Here is a 21,045-nt window from a genome sequence, read left to right as displayed (position 1 = left end):
ATGCATGAACAGTGTAGCAGCTTGCAGTGACAACTTTGCCCTAATAAATCTCAAATTGAACACGTTAAGCTTAGCACGGTTACATAACGTTTGGATTTGGGATTTGAAAATAGAATCTTTTATTACTGAAAATGCCAAGATATTCAAATTTTTCAACGACTTCTCTTTTCTTTCCTGGCACAAAAACGTCAGCCCGAATATTTTTATGGTTTGTTTTATAAAAGAGCATTGCAACTGTTTTGTTTACATTGAGACTTAAACTCAACCGTTCCAACCATGCTGCAACATGTCCCATTGTTTTAGTGAGGTCTCTGCCGCCTCTGACGTATAATTGCCATGTGCATAAATGACAGTGTCATCAGCATACATGTGAACGAAGACGTTGGAACAAACAGAAGAACGGTCATTTATGTAGAGAGAGAAAAGTAAAGGCCCTAGAATGGAACCTTGGGGAACACCTGTAGAGATGGGGAGAGGAGGGGAACGGTAATGATTTATCATGACTCACTGAGATCTAATAAGAGATTCTTTATTGATCCCACGTTGAGGAAATTCAATTATTGCAGCAGTTCAGTGCAAAATAGAGAAAAAAGAAGAGAAAAAAAGAAGAACAACAGCAATGTGCAAAAAGAATGAATGGGTATTTAAAATGTGCCAAAATGCCAAAGTAATAACATTTAACAACAAGAAGAATCTACACCTGTATGCACTATTACGACATAACATATGTTATATGTAAAATAAAATAAAATTAAGTAAAAGAGGGAATATTTGGATGGGCTATCTATTTGATAAATATGATTCTATCCATTTTATAGTATTCAAGGAGAAATTCAATTTAGTTAGAATTTGTGTAGCCTGCTTCCAAGAGTTTGGCCTTCCAACAAGCTCGCTCCTTATTGGTTTATTAGTGGTCGCCATAGAGACATTGACTCAGATTGACTTGGACCAATCACTGCTTACTGACAGTTTCTGGCTCCAACATTAAAAATGGCGACTGAATTGATTTCATTTGGTTGGCGCTGGAAGAACACCATTTTCTATGGATGACATCACACTCACTCACTCACTCAGTCCAGTCCTCTGATACAGTCCATGATCCCAACCAATCATTCAGCCATGACTCTGCATGCACAAAGACAAGTTGCACTGTTACCGACAGACTTCTAGAGCCATGATGTTTGGGTTTTCAGAGTTCACTTTAGAGCCAACTCATCTTCTTGAACAGAGAAACGACACGTAATGTGATTAGACGCTCCACTAACTGCATAAAACATCCCATGGTGCAGCTGAAGTGATGTGTAAGACAACAGCAGAATGCGCTCTTTGTTGTCTTAGTGCAGCTCTAATGTTTGCTTGAAACCAATGACCCATAGATCTTTGCATTGGAGTCCCTGATCCGCTGTGTACCAACGTGTTCATCGGTCATGGATTTTAGGACAGGTGTGAGAAGGAGGCAGGCGTCACTTGATGGAAACCAAACGATCTCTGAATCGCTGATGTTTTGACTTTCACAACCTTCACATTTGTCTGAGCTTTTGCACACTATCATATTGAAAATGCTGAAATGATCAAACCTTTGAATGTCACAGCCCGGACTAAAGAACAACAAGCACATGAGAATCAGACCCAAGTCATGAGAACTCTTTAAATAAATGGATCTAGGAATGAAACCTGGAGGAGAGCAGCTCAGCTCAGGGGCCAAACACTTTAGCTGCACTTCCCATTGAAAGAAATGGAGGTTCAGTGTTGGAGAGTTAGAAGCCTGCAGACTTGCTGCTTTTGGGTCACCATTCAACCCCCCAGTATAAAAGACCAAAGATCTCTTTCCCCTCCGTGCACCCCCAGAAATCTGCGCAGCATAATGAGCAGTAAACAAGAGGAGCAGCAGACAAGCAGAAACGGGGGCTGACAAAAAAAATGAGTGTCTCCCCAGCAACAGTCAAGCTGTTTGAGTCACATGACCAAGGTGCCCCTCAAACCCAGTGAGAGGAGACTTTTTGGAAGCTAACAGCAGCAGTGGAGTCCAGAACCCCGATGTCTGCAGAAAACCTCCATCTGAACAGGACCGGCGCCACAGAAACGCCAGACGGAGACATGAACGCGTCTGCATTTGGTAATCAGCTCACTTTAGCCACGACAGTCACTGTTTTCACCGCTGTTCAGTGTTGTTTGTTTTCTGCTGTCAAGAATTCCGAGCATTGAACATCATCTTCATCACCCTGGCCTCGTGCATCCTCACGGTCACTGGCCTGTACTGCCTCAGCGTCTGCTACAGCCGAAGCAGGTGAGGGGGAGGAGTCACTCAACACCGCTTAAAGTCATCTTTGGAAGAACCTCTCTCCGTGTTTGGCTTCTAGAAACTTCTTTGCCTTTAGGCTGCTCCTTTTAGGGGGTCACCACAGTAAACCCCCCATCTCCATCTAACCTTTCTCTCTGCTTGCACCACCCCCCTGTCCTCGTTCACTACAGCCATGAACTTCTTCTATGGTCTTCCACTAGGTCAGACATGTCCAAAGTCCGGCCCGTGGGTCAAATGCAGCCCACATTCAAACCTACTGGCCCACAGGTTTGAATGTGGGCTGCATTTGACCCCCAGCACTTTCTAAAAACTGTGTGTACGATGTCTTCATTGTGATTGGCTAAATTCTGTCATAGAGGTTAGGGTCAGGTTTGCTGGACCCGTCTGTGACATCTGGCTCATTTTTACAGCTCCTTCCACATGATGCTGTTTTCACTAGGATTGTTCTAAATCCTCAGTCAGCATCATTTCCACGTCACTAACCATTAGAGTTTATATTAAATGTTGTAGAACAAACCTCCTAAAGACAACAGTTTCTTCTAAACTAGAAACCTTCAAAGTCTCTGTTCCACATTATTTCAGATTGTAAAGAAGTGAAAATGGTCTTTTGTTGGATTTGCTGCATTAGGAAGTCAGATTTACTGAAATCCAAAGCTTTTCTGATCAAAAACATCTTCAGAGTTCAGGTTCCATTTGAACAGAGGACTTCCTTATTTGGAGCAATAATTCTGGCATCCATTGAACTCCTGAGTTTCTGCTGGCATTTCTTTCAGGGTGTCAGAATAGCCTCCCAGAGGGAGGTCTATGTGCCCCCCACCTTGCTCCAGAGGTTCTCAATAGGGTGGAGGTCAGAGGATGCTGGGGGCCACAGCATCAGTTTATCCCCAGAGGATTCCTGCAGCAGGAGACGGTGCATCGTCATGCATGAAGATGATTGGTCATGGAAAGCACGCTTCCTCTTTTTGGACCACGGTGGTACAAAAAGGTCATTTTCTCACCTTCGGGGGACCAGCTCTCCCCATGGTCCTGGCCCAAACCATGACCCTGCCTCCTCCTTGCTGATGTCTCAGCCTTGTTGGGACATGTTCTTAAGATACTACATATACTAAGAGTTTGTAACATTTCACGTCAATCCAGATTTAATGTTCATGAAATTTTACTGCTTTGAAATTTTCCTCCTTCTGGTTTCCGTGGCGATGGACAGATGAGGTTAGATAGGAATCTCTGTGGAGCAGGAGGTTTGATGACAGACTGACCTGGGGTCAACGAGTCAGATCAGTGGAGATGTGGGAAGGCATGGGATGGAACAGAAGAAAGAAGGTTTCAGTTGTGATCTGTGACTAAAAAATGTCTGAAAGGATGAAAGATTATGTAGGTAAGAGGCGGCAGAGATGAAGATGCTGAGGTTCTCTTTGGGACTGAATCCACCAGAGGACCAGATCATGGTAGATGTTCTGGAGATCCATGCAGGGAAGCAGATGGAGACGTTTGGACACGTTGAGGGGGAAAGATGTTGGTGAAAGCATGCTGAGATGTGAGATACCAGGAACAGGTTTAGCTTTGGTGACCACGAAAGAGAGCAGATGAAAGGCAGAGAAGAGGAGAAAAGAGTTAACAGCATGTCCTCCTCTGCAGGCAGTCAAAGAGAGCTCACATATACGAGAGCGCTGTTTGTGGTGAGCCGGAGGAAGCCGTGACTGTCAAAGCGGTGAAGCGCTCCACCAGCTTCATCAACCCCCTGGCCCTCTTTAGAAGACCTGAAGCTGCAAAGGACAACTCCAGGATCTACTACATTTATGCCAACCCACTGCCTGTGGGGCTCAAGGAGGAAGAGGAAGAGACGCACAACAAGAGACGCCTCAGATCGCACGAGCAGACTCCAGCGTCACCATCCCAGTCCATGCAGGAGTACGCCCGGCACCCCAGCAGTGGTCTGGTCCTAGACCCTCCAATGTTCTACCTGCAGCTGTAGAGGCACAGACTGTGGAAACGTTGGATTCAGTTCCTCAAGCCTGTCAAGCTCCCATAAAGTCCAAAAAATGCCATAAGGGTTGCCAATTACTACATCTAATCACAACAGAAACTAGATTCGTGAAAAATAATTATAAGACCTTAAAGTACATTTTGTAATTTTTTACTTCTGTTTGTTTTTCTGTTACGAAACAAAGTTCCTTTAGAGGAAACCAGTTCTGTTTGCTTCCTTTAGTTAGGAAATATGTCACTGCAATAAAGTAGAGATTTCATATAAAATCTACTTTGGATAATTGTGTCTAGTGGATAATTGTGTCTAAGTGCATCCATCCATCCATCATCCATCTATCCATCCATCATCCATCCATCCATCCATCCTCAGTTAATGCCCCACAGAGTGGGGCATTAACTGAGGATGGATGTTCATTTCTCTGTTTCATTAGAACGTTTTTAGAACAAGTCCCATGTTACATTTTAATGTAACAAACATCTATATTTTCAAAGTAAATCAATACTTTTGATCTGAGAATAAAGAAAGAAAATAAATATTTCATGTCCTGGTTTTGTTTTTTTTGAAAGATAAGCTATTTTGTGGTAAAAAGTAGTTCATACTTTCAGAACTAATAGCCTCAGCACTACACCTTTATCAATTTGGCAGATATTAATATATATTATTTCTTAAGAATCAGTAAAGTTTTTTCATTTCTTTAAAAGACATTATCACTTTTGTTTTTCTAATATAGTCATCATCCAGTCAGTTTCAACAGTTTGTAGGTTAACTGTAGGTTTTTGGATTTTTGGATTATTCATTTCTTTGTTATAACTTCATGGCTGTTTGTATGTGTGAAGAATAGTTAGAAACTGCCTTTAACTTTTATTACACTAATGGTTTAAACTTAATTCACTGAGCATGTATTGTCATCTCAAAATTATATTACATTTGAAGAAAGGACAGCCAAGCTATTGTTTTCACAGTTTATTCTCATCCTCCCTTTTTCTGTGCATGTGTGTTCTGCCGAGCAGGCCTCAGAGTTATCTTCACTTTAGCCTTGGGGCTTCTCTCCAGCAGCAACCTGTGGGCGTGATTTTCACATCGGACGATCTTCTGAATATGCAAATGCAGGGTTTTTATACCAACCCCATCCCTGAGCTCGTTGGTTCGGACTTTGAATGCACCATGTTCATCTGTCTGTCCCCTTCGTGTTTGTACGAAGTAAAACCTCCACAAAAGCTAAGTAACTGTCTCTGAGTCCTTATTCATTATTTCTGTGTGCAGGAAGCTGAAGGGGAACGAACCTAATTACCTATTTTACAATCCTGTTTAGAATCTCCAGTTTCCTCACAGTATGTTTGACGTGATGTTAAGCTTTTCCTTTTAGTTTAGCATTAAATTGTAATTCTAAAGTTTACAATTTTATTCTTTACATGTAATTGTCATGGATCCTAAATGTATGGTTTGTGCTGCTTTCATACTTTAATCATCGCAGATTATATTGCATTTGATTTGAAAAGTCAGTTAAGCCTGGACAGCGGGTAGGATTTCCTTTTCCTGACAAATAGTTTAAGACATTCTGAGCTTTTTCAGTGACAGAAATTCAGGTTGTCTCAATAAATCAACTTCCAGCTGTTCTTTTGTGGATAAATCTATCATGTTGGAATAAAACCAGTCAATGCAGAATAAAACTGAATATTTTATTGAAAAATATCTTTAATCTTTTTTTAATTTATCATCTGTCTTATTTTTTTGGGCTTTATCCCTGCCTAACTTTGAAAATAGCTTTTATAAATGAAGTACAGGACATTAATCTAAGGAACAGACTTTCACCAGAGGAGGGTTTGACTGAACAACCTTTAATAAAACCGCTGATCAATGCGCTTTACAAAAAGAAGCTGAATGTGAGACAGAAATGATTATCGCTGCTCGTCCGGCTGTGCAGGAGACTCAGACGATCGGCTGCGTCTCTCTGATCAGCCACTCCAGGGCCTGCTGCCGGCCCTGCCGCTCCAGCTCCGCCCCCACCACGTCCCTGCACCGTCTGTGGTACTCGTTCACCCAATCCCGCTGCAGGACAGAAGACAAGCCGCCAACCGTGAGGGGGCTTTTTATGGCAACTCCCACCACAGAGAGCAGAACCCGAAGAGTTAAAGAGCTGGAATTCTGTCATCAGAGACGACATGTTGGACTTTACCGATGTGATGATGCAAAAATCCCACCCGATCACCCCTTGATCTGATCCCACAGCGTTCCAGAGGTCCTTTTATTTCCTGATGATGCAGTTTTTTAGCCAAAATCCAAAAACCTGCGTCGTTTTCTAGGGCATAGTCATTAGGAATTCACCTCAGAGTTGTGGGCGGTACTGTTGGCGTGGAGCAACCCTGCTCCCCTTTCTGTCATCCATCTGTTTCTATGCTTTCCTGCTAGCTTACAGCCCCTCACAGCCCCAAGTTAACGTTAGCGGTGCAACAGAAACGGCAGCAGCAGCAGGTCCATCCATCCGTCCAGTTCTGATCCAGATTCCAGCTCAGACCAGGAAAACAGAGACGTTATATCAACCTGACTACGGATTCTAAACATCCAGCAACTTGTTGCTCTATGCTGCTTCACGGTTCTACCCCCCCCTTTTTTAATCACCTTCCTGCCCCCCCCCCCCCATTCTTCCCTTCTTTTCTTGTCCGTCCGGCCCAACACAAAACTGCTACAAATATAAGTGAGATGAATAAAGTTTAGCCTAAATTACAAAAGGGGTTTGTTCAAATATACACCTAGTGTGTCAGAAGATTCATAATCCCATTTGTAAAAGTAAACTAATATCCAACACAAGAGGCCTTCAGCTCTGATCTGTCTGCTCAGCTGACAGACAGGACAAGTAAAAAAAAAATATGGTAACAAAGATGCTGATGGATCTGTTTGTCTGACAGTGGATGTCTTGTGGCCCCGCCCATTGTATTTTCAACGTCACAAATGCGATCTCTTTCAAATGGCCTTTTTTCATCTGCTCCTGATTTACAACAATTTGAATAAAGAAATCCTCAGAAATGCAGTTTTCAGCTTAATTTTCTTCAAATGTGTCCTCCATCATCAGAAAAATGCCACAAAAACCTGTTAGAAACACCAGAGATGCGTTTTCTTTGACAGAGGTGCTGGATGGTCTTACCTCCCTCTGAGTGAGCAGCTCTGTGTTCATCATCTTGACTTGGATTGGGACCAAAGTCAGAGGCTCAAACGTCAGGCTTCCCCTGTTTCTGTAGTTGTACTGCAGAGACAGAGTTTGTCATGAGGAACGGATCAGGAACCTTCCAGCTCTCACCTCGTGTCCCGTAGACCTACTTTGGGCTTCGCCGGTACAACCAGGACCACATTTTCAACACGAATCCCAAACGCTCCCTCTTCATAGTATCCGGGTTCTGCCACAAACACACAAACATGAGCTCCAGCGAACCTCTGTGCAGGACTTTGCAGTACATGCAGTACGAGTACATGAGCTTTGCTTCTGCGGGCAAAGCGTGAGCCTCTGTTCAAAAAAATGTCATTGGTTTTTACAAAACCACCTGAAACACCCGAGCAGTGAAACAGTTTCTCTCTGGTCATCGTGACCTGGATGAGTGAAGGTCCACAGTTCAGTGATCGCGCCGTACCGTCGCTGACGATCATGCCGGCCTCCAGAGGTTCATCGGCGAAGGTTTTGTAGCTGATGCCACAGGGACCCTCATGCACGTTGAGAAAGCAGCCCACGCCATGACCCGTTCCATGAAGGTAGTCCAGTCCAGACTCCCAGAGAGCAGCACGGGCGAACGAGTCCAAGAGGTGTCCTGGAGGAGGAACGAAACTCAAACTCAAACTCAAACTTTATTTATTTATATAGCGCCTTTCATTTTGGTTAAAAACACAAAGCGCTTAACACAAAAACAGATAAAACAGTCATAAAAAGTGAAAGTTATTAAAAACAGAAAACAAAGGACAATCACACAAAGAAGGTACCCCTCCCTCACCACCCCCCGCCCCCACCCCCACCCACCCAGTTACCCCAGTAGAACCGTGAACAGAAAAAGAACTGCAGTTGAAGAAGGTCTGGCTTGGTACTGCTGCGAGGAAACGATATCATGGGGATCCATTCATTCCAAGGCCCAGCCGGACCACAGGGGCCATTACCGCAGCGCCCGCCCAACACAGGGCAGCCCAGGGCCCCATCCATGGCTATTAGACCACAGAGTGGGACCCCAGCCCGCCCAACCAGAACGGGCACTGCAGCAACGGAACGCCCTACAGGTCAAGCTGGTGGTGCCCAAGAACGATGGATCCCCCAGAGGAAACACTGGAGTAAGAAACATCAGAATAAAAAATAAAAATGATCATAGAATAACAACAATAAAAATAGAAAAAGATAAAAAATAAAATAAGATATAAGAATGTTAGTAATTAAAAAATAAAAAAATAAAAATGTCAGTGATTAAAACATAACCTAAGAATCATTGGTAAAATAACAATAAAAAGAATTGCATATTAGAAACAAAGATAATAATAGTCCTTACAAGAAAATAAATAATTAAATATGTAAATAAATACCTCAATTAATAAATAGGGGGCTCAGATTTTTTTAGAGGAAAACTCAGAACCCCCCCCCCCCCCCCCCAATCCACGAAAAGCCCCAAAGTGAGGAACTGCCCTAACGCAGCTCAGTCAGAGTCGCACCCTCAACCCAACTACTCTACAAAGGCGTGGCCTCAGGAGACGACCACACACCCCAGAATAGAGAGGAGTGCTCCACAGTCCCTCTAGGCAGGTCTGAGGTTTGCTGCTGAAGGACGGACAACCAGCTATCAAACCTTTGTAATGTCGATCTAGACATGTTCAGTAAAAACATGACGACCCGTGTTTGTGTAGCTTTAGACACGCTGACCCAGACCAAGGTCCAAATACGTCTCATGAGGACCCAGCAGCAGACATCATCCGCCAGAACCGGACGTCCTTGACCGGAACCGGACACCCCCCATATCGCTTGAAAACACCGTTTTGACCCGCTGACCCCCACAGTTTTTCCTGTTTTAAGCTTTAATAAAAGTTTTTTTTTACCGTGTCAGTTTTGAAAACAATAACTGTTTTCGCCCCATTCAAACTCAATAAAGCTATAGTTTGTACCGTCGACCTAACAGTTACAGCTTTAAAACTCTGAAAGCTTTCTGAGGCTTTACATGAATTTTCCTTTTCCAAAGGCGGTTCCTTTGTGTCGTTTGATTGACAGGAGGGGGAGATGCTCACCTTTAGTTCCATTGGGGAAGATGGCGGCACTGACTGCTATGTGTCCCTTCAGAACATACGTGAAACATTCCTGTTGGGGAGGCAAGACAACGCAGGAAGTCCTCAGGTTCGGGATAAATTCAGTTTGGATGCTCGTCAAGTTTGTTAAAACCGATTATATAAACAATGAGACCTTTTCATAAGCAGAAGGAGTCCCAAAGTGCACGGTCCGCGTCACATCTGTTGTTCCATCTCTGCAGAGGTGTTCATAATGAGTGTTAATGAGTAACCAGGAGGTGATCAGAATGAGCCGGCGTCAGCAGAAAGAGAGGGAGACCTTACATGTACTGAGCTCCAGAGTCGATCAGGTAAACCTCGTTCACGGTGAGAGTCCTGTTGGTTTCGGGCAGAGGTCTGTGCGGAAGAAAATGTTTCAAAAGGTCAAATGTACCGTTCAACAGGACTTCTCACACCGAGAAAACGCATGGAAGTCAACTTGATCTGACCCGTAATGTATGATGGCTGCATTTGGGCCCACGCCGGAGATGGTGGGGAAACTGAGGCCAACGAAATCTTTCTGTTGACTACAAACGAGGTTGGACACAAACACAACACTCAATCACGTCATGTTTACAAGAAAATGTGCCAAAAACAGGGAAATGACGTGGCTACAGATGAGCAGGAAAAGAGTTCTGAAAACCAAAGTAATTACTTCAAAAATAAATCACAAATGTGTCAAAAGTGTTTTTCTGAAACTGTCGACTAAAACACTGAATTTCTAAACAGAACACTCCAGCAGAGGGCGCTGCTGAGTCGAAGCAGAAAAGCATGACATGCCATCATGACTGTTCAGGGCTGCTCATTCCTGGTCCTGGAATGAGCAGCCCTGAACAGTTTCACTAGCTCAACACGACAAGGAAACGAGGAAAACGCATTTCTGAAAGATAACCAAACAGAAAATCTCACCTGCGTAGTTCTTCAGCCTTATCAGCAGCAGAGATTTCGGTCACTGTGCCTTTTGGGATCTGGATCAACAAAAACCAAAACAGGGTCACAGCAGCACAAAGAGACCCAGACAAGAGAAAAGACGACACGGGAACGCAGGAGGAAACCAAAATAAGAAAAACCTCCATAAAAAAAGCATACCTCCTTTTCCAGCCAAGCAAAGAGTTCACAGAGAGCAACTGCATCCTTGATCTGTGGAAGAGACACTCATTTATCAGCAGGAACAGCCCCCCCCAGCATAAAGAAACTCCGTCAGACACGGCTGTGATAACGTACATGCGCCCGCTTCATGCCTTGAACCTCCGTCGGGTTCTTCACCGCCTTGGCGAGGCACAGCGGCGTGTAGGGAATTGGAGTTCTGTGGGGCTGAGAGATAAGACGATCATTACATACATGTATGTATGATGATCACACGGGAAGGTACTGAGCTTCCACGCTCTACACACTCACTTCAAGTACGGTAAAGTACTATAGACATCAGCAGCTGGATCCTTCCAGCCTTTAGAACTTCAGCTTTTCTGGATGAATCCTTGCAGGACTGAACCAAGACTATGTAAGTCTGACACAGTTGTGTGTGATTCTTGTGAGATACACACGCATATGTGTGTCTTTCCTCGACCGTTCCACGTTTGTCTAGCAGACTTTTCATGCATGAAGCACAGGTGTATAACTTTTAGATCACGTATACGGCGTACAGATCACGTTCAAATCATGCAAGTGATGCACAGATCAATAAAACAACAGCACAGTAATCGGTTCATGTTCTAGGTTGGTTTGTGTGTTCTTTGTGTAGTTTCTTTGTACTTCTGTGGTTTTTAACGTGCTTCAGTCCTGACACATCTGCGAAAATTTCACCTAAAGACTTTTCTCACATCTTCCATTTTCATTCACGTATGACCAGTTTTCATCCGTGCAGTATGTGCTAAATGTACGTAGTGACGCCTTTAGGGAGAGGCAGGTTATGTAGCCGTTACTATGACAACGCGTCACACCAAGTTGTGTAAAACGATTTCATGTCAAAAATACGAAGAATTAAGTACAAATATTTGATTTAATCTTTATTTCTTTTTCATACCATGGTCCGGGTGAATACTCGATTCTGATTGGCTGCTGGGTGTGGCTTAAAAAGTGATAACCCCACCCCTATAAAAGTAGTTCCGGCCACCTAGCTTAAATGTTTCGTATCACTGCTCTGGCTTCTTTAAAACAAACTTTAGCTTCATCATCTGGACAAAAACAGGCGGTTAGAGGAGAACATTCTCTCTGATCTGATGCTTTATTTAACACATCGTGATCATCAGCATAGATATATGTTTCCTTTGCCGCTGCAGTCGAACGCGCCGCGACATGTAACGAATAGTCCACTTTTTGTGGAAAAAGTGATCTAAACCGAAAAAATAACAGGAATAAAGGACTAAAAACTGGTTGAATATTTATTTATTTTGTAAGTGACCGTAGTATCAGCGGGTTAATGGCCTTTGAAGTGTGCTCCTTCTCTAAACCTTTTTGACAAAATATCCATGAAAAGGACGTCACGGTTCTCAAAACACACATAAAAACTTAAGGAAGGCTGAACATAAACAAATATTCAGGTTTTTTTAGTTTAATGCTCTTCTGTAATGTGTCAAAAGACAAGAATTGGTGAATATTTTACAGATTATTACTTCAAACATAACTAAAAGAATGTTATCACAGATATCCATGTCAGATTATTATTTGAAGCATTTGAACTAGAAGGTCTGAGGCTGTAAATGAGCTAGACTTGGAGAGAACAGCGGATTCCGATAAATGGGAAGGTTACGGTCCGCTGACACTCTACATGCGTGTCGTCTCACCTTCGGGATGACCTGAGTGAGGCAGCAGCTGGCCTTGTCGCAGATCCACACTTTGTCCTTGGGGCCGAGCGCCGCGCAGATCGCCTGCAGCTCCGTGTAGACGGACTCGTAAGGGAAGGTCTGGACGCTCATGTCGGGCCTGCTGGGCGAGTCCAGCTGCAGGTGGTCTCTCAGGGCGGGGTCAGAAAGACGCTTCAAGTCCACAAACAGCCTTAAGAGGGGGGGTGGAGTCGTTTTAGTAATGGCAATTTTCAAAAAGACTTCTGCAATAAAACTAGACTCAAACTGCTGGTCTGACAGTAAAACCAGCAGAGTTTCTGAGGAATCGCTGTGGAGAGCTTTTCTAACCAAACAACCAAAATGTGAGTTTCACTTAGGACGCTTTGTCCCTGCATTCGTCTCTGGCAGCTGTAACCATCCACACCTTTAGGGAAGGAAAGACAGACTCCCACCCATCTCACTAGTAAATTCAGGCTGGGAGGGGGGGTCACAGTCCTTGAACCACTGGAGTACTGCCACCCGTAGCAGACAATGGTTTATTCCAGCCACCACCAAATAAAGTCAACTCGGTCGCCATTTTTTCAAGATCCGGACGCCACCATGTTAGAGCCAGACGTCATCAGTGATCGGTCCGAGTCGGTCTGAGTCAAAGTTTCTACGGCAACCACTCTCACCAAGCAGCAGTGAGCTTGTTGGGAGGCCACGCCCCCCCACCACTTGAAAGTGGGCAACACAAAATCTGTCAAAGGTTCTGAACATTGGGGCCAACAGGCTCCACCTACTTTTATTGAGGCCCCTGATTGGTCAGGTTCTAACTTGAACTACAGAAAAAATATGGGGAAAAAATGAGGATTGTTTAAATAAACGTATCAGATCCAGAACAGTTCTTAGACCAATAGAACGACTGAATAACAGTTTTTATTTCTCTATTGACGTCTATGGGTTTTGGGTTCTTGAAGCCACTTCCTGTTTGGAATGCCAGGGGGCGGAGTCACTGATTCTAGTTCTCATGTAAAGTCAATGGAAAAAGCCCTGAGTATGCACGCGCACACACACACACACACACACACACACACACACACGCACACACGCACGCACACACCCACACACGCACACACCCACACACACACACACACAGCTTTATCATTTCCCTCAGGGACACGGCGATGCATTAAAAACAATGACACTGTTCTGCTGTAGGATGTCTTTACCTTATTGAGTTCATCCCAAATATGGCATATGCAAAGAAAACTGGGTTGTATTCAATGTCGGCACCACGGAGGTTGAAGAGCCCTGGAAGGAAAGAAAAGTCACTTCTTAAGGGAAGACGTGGTAGAGACACTTGAATTATTGGAAAAATCCACGTTTACTGTTTCATTTTAGCTATTCTGGCCACTGAACGGCGCTCTAGGATGACATCACACCATTGGGTTTTAAACATGTTCATGCTTTTAGATCAAAACAGAGGACGCTTGGTAAAAGGCTGTACCTGCAGCGGACATGTTAAACACAGGCATGCAGCTGGAGACACAAATGTCTCTTTTTCTCAGCAACATGACAGAAACGTTAAGAGTTGACATGACTTACATGCAATCTCATCCAGTGCTGTGGCAACAAACCAGTTGATTTTCCTCTCTGCCATCTTGCCTCGCAGCGCCGTCACCTTATCCTGCCAGGAGACGCCTGCAGGTAGAGAGCTCCTGGTAAACATGCAGGGCTACCAGATACCAGTCATTGCAAGCAAAAATACACATACATATATGACCTTCAGTAGTACATTTCAGACATAAATATGACTGTTAGGAGCAGCTAACCTGCATGCTCTAATCCCAGGATGCGTAGTTGCGAGCTGGCCCTTTCAGGCCGGTCTGTCCAGACCACATCGATTAGATTGTCCTGCACCGCCACCAGAGAGTGGCCGGCGCTGGTCAGCGCCTTGGACATGTTCTTCCACTGGTCTGAGGCACAACATGACAGGAACACGGGTAGAATTGTAGACAACAGACAGAGCAACAACAAGCATGTTAACCACATCTTTTCACGTAGCGTATTTTCCCCGCTGTGTGACGCCAGATTACAGGCTGCACCCAGTCTAGTTTAAACTATAAAGCCCCGTTTCCACTGAGCGGTCCGGTCCAGTCCAGAAAAAGTCCGGTATTTTGACCGTTTGCGTAATAAAATGGACCCATTAAACCGGACCGCTCGTACCATTTTTGGGCCCCCGTTTGTTGTAAGTCCATAGAAAATGGAACGGACCGGTTAGGGCGGAGCTACTGTTGAAGCCTGTTGATTGGCTGAAAGTCATTACATCAAAAGAAAGCAGCGGTTTTCCTCCTCGCCGCCCGCCATCTTCTCTCTGATAACCTCAAATGTTTTGTAGATACAAAGAACCAAAACCAAAGGAGCTGCTGGACGACCGCCATTGTTGTTGCTGTTAGCTTCACCCCGCATGGACCAGGACGGTCCAACTTTGAGTGGAAACGCTCACCTGAATGGGCTGGACCATTCTGAACCGGACCGGACCGGACCGCTCAGTGGAAACGAGGCTTTAGAGTCAGAGATCAGACTTCATGACTTACATTCACAGGAACTCCAGAACTGCTTTGTAACACGCCACACGTTAGCCACATTTTGAGTGTTCGCGTATTCACAATAGCCGCAATTCCCAACCGTGTTTAGGAAGGTGTCACAACCCAGACCGGTACCGCTAAAACAAACGTTACATGATTACGCAAACTCCCAAACTTTTTAGTAACACGTAAAAAAGTACACAAACCGACACGCTAAACGTTAGCCACGTTAACTGCGTTAGCGTATTCACAATAACACCCAGCCAAACATTGTGACAGAGCACCGTGAATCTCTCAGAATCACTTTGACAACAGTAAAATTGACCAGATTTAATCCACATATAAACCACTCTGGATTATAAAGACCACTGTTGTTTTTAAATTAAATTCAGGCTTTTAAGCTCGGTTTATATGTCTGAACATCCGGTTCAGACAAGACAAAAGGAGAAAATGATTCTGTTTTATGGTGAACATCAGAAGCAGCTTTTGCTCCACTGTGTTCAGTCCTTTCGCCGAAACAGTTAAATATTTTACCGGGAATCAAGAAGGACTTTATCCCCTACCAGCAGCGATGATCCAAGGATCCACTCCCACTTTGGAGTTTTCTGGCAAAACGCTGATCAGCCAGTCCTCCTGGGAGGGGGTCTCCTTCAGTCCTGGACAAAGCAGGTAAAGACAGGTGAGCTAAATCTGTTTACTGACAATAACCAGTGATGAATGAAATCCACAAAGTCCTCATCATCTGGATGTTTTAAGGCTGGAAAACTCCTCACTACACGCTTCATACATGTTTCTCACATGGACGTGAAGATTTTCACACTGTCCCTCGTTTAAACTCTCAAAGTTCAAACCTTCATATTAAACTAAGTCCAGTATAAAGACTGAAAAAGGATCTGATGGCGATGAAAGATTCATGTGCGTGTGACAGCGAGGGTGAAGTGTGATATGACGAGGAAACGCCACTGATGATCATGTTGTTGGAATCTCACAAACCCTTGTTGATTATTTCACGTTTGTTCCAAACATTTTGACTCTTCCTTTTGTTTGCGTGTGTGTTTTTCACATGTTTAGTGAAAGGACCACCTAAAGTTTTAGCATCTCTAAGAACTGAGTGTGATAAAAAATGTAAAGTTTAACCTTTACATAAGAACATGACTGAGTAAAAAGACAATCTATACGTTATAAAACCTTATCATTGACCCCAAAGTCACAATTTAAACGCCTGATAACACAACCTGTCAAACAGCCACTATGCACATCTTTCGCATTTTCTTCGTATGAAACGTCAGTCTTTCGTGTTACATGCGTGATAAACGTCATTCATACGTGTTTCTCATCATTCATCGATGGGTTTCAGCCGACGGGTCTTTATGTGAATTCAGTTTATGTATATTTTACGTAGTTTATCCGCAATTATTACGTAAATCTTACACAGTTGTGTGTGATTTTTGTGAGATGCATACACATGTGTGTCTTTCCACGACCGTTCCATGTCTGTCTAACAGACTTTACAGGCATGAACCACAGATGTATGACTTTTAGATCACGTATGCGGCGCACAAATCACATTAAAATGACATCATTGATGCATGAATCACTAATGAATTACAGATAAACAGCAGAATAATCAGACGGTTCATGCTTGATTGGTGTATTAAGTTACGGGTATATCAATCAGTTGACCTTTCACCCCCTCCAGCAGCCTATACCAAGTGGGGGTCTCCCGCTCCCCCTGTCCCCCCGTCGGGCTGCCTCAGCTGGCGCCGACCATCTCTCTTGGAAGTGATGTGGACCAGAAGAATCCAACTGTTTCATGAAGACAAAGCGTTACGAGGGCCGGCCGCGGCGCTGACCGTGGTGCTGACGTGATGGGATTTCTGCTTCCGTGACGTTCGGGTTTACGTGTTCTTTGCGTGGTTTATTCGTACTTCTTTCGTTGTTTTAACACGGTTCACTCACGATATATCTGTGGAAATGTCACCTGAACACCACAACTTCTCTCACTTTCTCCACGTTTTTTTTTTACGTATGACCGATTTTGCTCCGTGCCACATGGTAAAATGTCCATATTGGCTGTGCGACACGGCCTTTACTGACTCAGCTCCTCGGAAGGACGAGCAAGAACTTTACCCATCTTCATGAGAGTCCAGTTGTTGTCCATCTGCTGACTGGCCTGGAGGAAATATCTCCCATCCGTCCACATGGCAGCGTGCTGCTCCGTGACGATGGCGGTCCCTGATAACACATCAGTTACGTTTGTTTTTTTCAGCAGAAAAACAAAGATTTTATCGGGAAAACAGCTAAAATTATTCTTTAAGATATTGAGAGAAAAAAAAGGCTGGATGGTATCTGCTAAGCCACAAAGTTTAACTCCATCACAAAACTACCAAACACTGTTTATGTTAAAATAAAAATCGGATGAGAAAATCCTACCGGCAGAGCCGTTGAATCCGCTGATGAACTCACGCCTGCAGTCACACGGTGCAATGTATTCACTCTGGAAGTCACAATGTGGAAACACGGACTCATTCATGCTATTCACAGAGCCCTGAGGGCTGATGATGCTGATTCTCACACTAAAGTCTGTTTTATGCCACACAAACAGAAAGAAGATGGAAGAACATCAAACAAACTTCATGGACCACCAGTTGATCAGTGGAAACAATCCTCCTGGAACGCACCGCCGGGGCTTTTATGGTGACTGGCTCAGAGGACGGGTTTGGAACCAGAGTGAGGACAAATGCTAAACGCCACAGCGTTAAAAAAATAAAAAGTAAAAAACGGTGTCTCCACAACACAGATAGAGAACAAATGCAGGAGGGGCCTGACAATAGTCAATTCATTAAAGCCACTTGTGATAATAAAATGGTTTAAGGGAGTCACCAAGACTCAGTAGCTGCGTTTCATCATCACAAATGTAATTTGTTTAATTATATAGTCAATGGAAACGGAGGAAGTGATGTGTTTTTGGAACTTTTGATCAGGATTGTCTTCAATTCAAATAATACCTAAAGGAGAAATGAATGAGTGAACATTTGTAGGGAAGTGACCTTTGGCTCATTATCCCTGCTTTTATCTCTCCTCACTCAAACTACTGTAACTTTTTTTAATGGGTAATAATAACGAAACATCTGTGACTTCTGGCTTCCTGTTACATTTAGAATAGATTTAAGATTTTACATCCAGCTTTTAGAGCCTTGCAGAAACAAACCCGTCTATATTTCTGACCTAACTCCCTACAGTCCTGCACGTGTCTAGAAGTCCACTGATAAGAGTCTTTCATGCGTCCCAAAGACCTCGCCGTTCAGTCTGGTCAACTTTGGAACGACGACCCCCCCGTCTCTGCACCAGACTGACTCGGTCGAGTTAAAACGGTTCTATTTAGAGGAGCTGCTTTCATCTTAACTAGTGTTTTATTTAAATGCCTGAGTAAGTTTCTCTTTAGGTTTTACCTGCTTTGAGCCTCTTGTACTATTTTATATTATTCTCTGTTTTTTAGGCACTTTGTGAGTCGCTCTCTGTGAAACGTGCTACACAAATAAAGATATACTCACTTACTGTTACTATTTTAAGGTCTTCTTAGCTAATATTTGTTAGTTATTTTCAAAAATAGCAATAGACTAGAAGCTTTATTAATCCTAAAGGAAATTCAAAAGCGTCCAGCCGTCTGCATTCACAAGCAGCCCCAAAAAACAATAACAATAGAAAAAGAGGTCAACCATAAAATCAAACAAAGATCATAACCTATTCATTAAATTGATTAATTAATAATACATCTATAAAACATTCAAAATGAAAATCTAATACGATTAGGGCTTTCTTTGATGCTGTGGGGAGGGGTCCTGTCTACACATGCTCATAATCACCTGATGCGCGTCTCCAGACGGGATGATGTAGGCCTGGATGGGCTCCGACACATATTTACAGTTCCTCATGGCGTTCCGGAGCAGCCGGAGCAGCTCCCCGGTGATCTTTGGAGACATTCCTGCGTCTGGAAGCACACAAACATCCAATCCCATGAGGAGCTTGAAGGATTTCTCCACTGGGATGCAAAATGAAGCAAAGGGTTGTTTGATTGACAGACTGGATCGTTGATATTTACAGAATATTAACTTGTTAGATTCTGACGCTTTTATGCCAAAACCAACCAGGCTCCGGATTTCCCTTAAAGAATCCACCAACTGAGCGTTTCACCTGTTTTTGGGGAAGCCATGCTGACGTCACCTGACTGGGTTCTACAGTAGAGCTGGGTCAGTACACCTGTGCAGTCTACCTGCTGTACGGTTTCTGTCACAGGTGAGCTACTACACCTGGAGAGGACAGCCTGCGGGGTTAAAGTCTGCGACGACCTCCCCTTATCACGCCGTAAAGACCGGAAACGGGAGGGAACGTCGCTCCTCGTGTCTGTTTAGTGAACAACTTCCACCGGAAACCAGAAAAACACACAAATGCTGGACACACAGCGCCCGCGTGCGCGTTACACTACAGACCAACGGAAGCGGAGGACTGCGAGTAACTGCTGACTGTGATCAACAGGCCGAGCCTGAAGTCGTGCATTTCCACGCCGTGCCGTGCCGTGCTGGGCGTGGAGCCCGCTCTAGAGAAGGTCCCGCCGCTCGGCACCAGACGGGCCAGAGGAGGCGTTTCCTCCGAACTTTGTCCGCGGGTACCGGGCCACAGACACGCCGCACCATCACAACAACAACCAGCCCTCCGCGCTCCGTCTCCCGGCGGATCCAAACCCCGAACCCGCTCATCGCCCACGTCCGCGCTGGACGCGGCCGCGCGCCGACACTCACACGGTCGGTACACACCCGTCGCGTGGCCGTGGAGGCTCGGTTCAGGGCCGAAAGTCGGTGGACTTTTTATTGTTTACCAGCTCGGACCTTGTGTTAGTTTACTAGCCAGGAGGCTGCCATGTCACTGGTGACGTCACTGACCACGTGACGGCAGCCTCTTCCAGTCGTAGAAAAGCGCTGCAGCCTCACCTCCCGCGCTGCAGCGCACGCGCGCTGCCAAACCAGAACTCCAGCAGCCACAGCACAGCAGACCCTCTCCTCCAAACTTGAGAACATTTGAAGAAATGGTCTTTTCCCGCCGCGCGACAGACTGGCGACCTGTCCAGGATGTCCCCCGCGAGCCCGAAAGGGACAAAAACGGGTTTAGGATCCCTCTGTTTAGGTTTTGTCATTTGAGCTTTCACTTTTTCATTTTACTATGATTCTATATTTTGTTTAAGGTGCTTTTGGGAAGCAAAAACAATTAATTGGATGGATGGATGATAGATGGATGGATGGATGATAGATGGATGGATGGATGTGTGGATGGATGATGGATGGATGTGTGGATTGATGGATGGATGGATGTGTGGATTGATGGATGGATGTGTGGATTGATGGATGGATGGATGGATGTGTGGATGGATGGATGATGGATGGATGGATGATGGATGGATGGATGGGTGGTTGGATGGGTGGATGGATGGGTGGCTGGGTGGATGGATGGATGGATGGATGTGTGGATGGATGGATGATGGATGGATGGATGATGGATGGATGTGTGGATTGATGGATGGATGGATGTGTGGATTGATGGATGGATGTGTGGATTGATGGATGGATGGATGGATGTGTGGATGGATGATGGATGGATGTGTGGATTGATGGATGGATGGATGTGTGGATGGATGATGGATGGATGTGTGGATTGATGGATGGATGGATGTGTGGATTGATGGATGGATGTGTGGATTGATGGATGGATGGATGGATGTGTGGATGGATGGATGATGGATGGATGGATGGATGATGGATGGATGGATGGGTGGTTGGATGGGTGGATGGATGGGTGGCTGGGTGGATGGATGGATGGATGGATGTGTGGATGGATGGATGGATGGATGTGTGGATGGATGATGGATGGATGTGTGGATGGATGATGGATGGATGTGTGGATTGATGGATGGATGGATGTGTGGATTGATGGATGGATGTGTGGATTGATGGATGGATGGATGGATGTGTGGATGGATGGATGATGGATGGATGGATGGATGATGGATGGATGGATGGGTGGTTGGATGGGTGGATGGATGGGTGGCTGGGTGGATGGATGGATGTGTGGATG

The 21,045-nt window shown here is 44.6% G+C and overlaps 2 protein-coding genes across 6 annotated transcripts; one reads left to right on the top strand and one right to left on the bottom strand.

Annotated features, from left to right (window-relative positions):
• The first annotated feature begins 1,891 nt into the window (after nt 1–1,891).
• Nucleotides 1,892–4,414, top strand: LOC144992420 (uncharacterized). The gene is made up of 3 exons (XM_078948461.1): nt 1,892–2,116; nt 2,191–2,287; nt 3,938–4,414. The coding sequence occupies exons 1-3, from the start codon at nt 2,038–2,040 to the stop codon at nt 4,272–4,274; spliced, it is 513 nt and encodes a 170-aa protein (XP_078804587.1). The 5' UTR covers nt 1,892–2,037; the 3' UTR covers nt 4,275–4,414.
• A 1,694-nt stretch (nt 4,415–6,108) lies between these two features.
• On the bottom strand, nt 6,109–19,874 carry xpnpep1 (X-prolyl aminopeptidase (aminopeptidase P) 1, soluble). Of its 5 annotated transcripts, none has more exons than XM_023951380.2 (20): nt 19,734–19,874; nt 18,786–18,910; nt 17,353–17,416; nt 17,050–17,154; nt 15,483–15,575; nt 14,164–14,307; nt 13,937–14,032; nt 13,561–13,642; nt 12,350–12,560; nt 10,791–10,880; nt 10,656–10,706; nt 10,476–10,534; nt 10,016–10,093; nt 9,852–9,923; nt 9,703–9,763; nt 9,531–9,600; nt 7,910–8,083; nt 7,602–7,678; nt 7,429–7,527; nt 6,109–6,335 (listed from the first exon to the last, which is right to left on the bottom strand). In XM_023951380.2, exons 2-20 carry the CDS (start codon nt 18,900–18,902, stop codon nt 6,216–6,218), a joined length of 1,863 nt encoding a protein of 620 aa, XP_023807148.1. In that variant the 5' UTR covers nt 18,903–18,910; nt 19,734–19,874; the 3' UTR covers nt 6,109–6,215. The 5 variants fall into 5 exon arrangements, with proteins under 5 accessions (XP_023807148.1, XP_023807183.1, XP_023807232.1 ...); XM_023951415.2 differs by having other exon boundaries at nt 19,719–19,868; XM_023951464.2 differs by having other exon boundaries at nt 19,806–19,851.
• Nucleotides 19,875–21,045: the final 1,171 nt, after the last annotated feature.

Source organism: Oryzias latipes, chromosome 1 (assembly GCF_053564925.1).
Source record: "Oryzias latipes strain Hd-rR chromosome 1, Olatipes_Hd-rR_3.1".
NCBI classification, from domain to species: Eukaryota; Metazoa; Chordata; class Actinopteri; order Beloniformes; family Adrianichthyidae; genus Oryzias; species Oryzias latipes.
This window is presented reverse-complemented; position numbering and strand designations above follow the sequence as displayed.

What these genes read in the sequence shown, in the direction of transcription:
- xpnpep1 (XM_023951334.2), bottom strand. An exon ending in CGGATTCAACGGCTCTGCCG is followed by an intron (nt 17,155 to 17,352) that starts GTAGGATTTTCT and finishes ATGTGTTATCAG; the next exon opens with GGACCGCCATCGTCACGGAG. An exon ending in TTTGGGATGAACTCAATAAG is followed by an intron (nt 12,561 to 13,560) that starts GTAAAGACATCC and finishes CCCCCTCTTAAG; the next exon opens with GCTGTTTGTGGACTTGAAGC.
- LOC144992420 (XM_078948461.1), top strand. Translation starts at nt 2,038, where the DNA reads ATGTCTGCAGAAAACCTCCATCTGAACAGGACCGGCGCCACAGAAACG. An exon ending in CATGAACGCGTCTGCATTTG is followed by an intron (nt 2,117 to 2,190) that starts GTAATCAGCTCA and finishes TCTGCTGTCAAG; the next exon opens with AATTCCGAGCATTGAACATC. An exon ending in GTCTGCTACAGCCGAAGCAG is followed by an intron (nt 2,288 to 3,937) that starts GTGAGGGGGAGG and finishes CCTCCTCTGCAG; the next exon opens with GCAGTCAAAGAGAGCTCACA.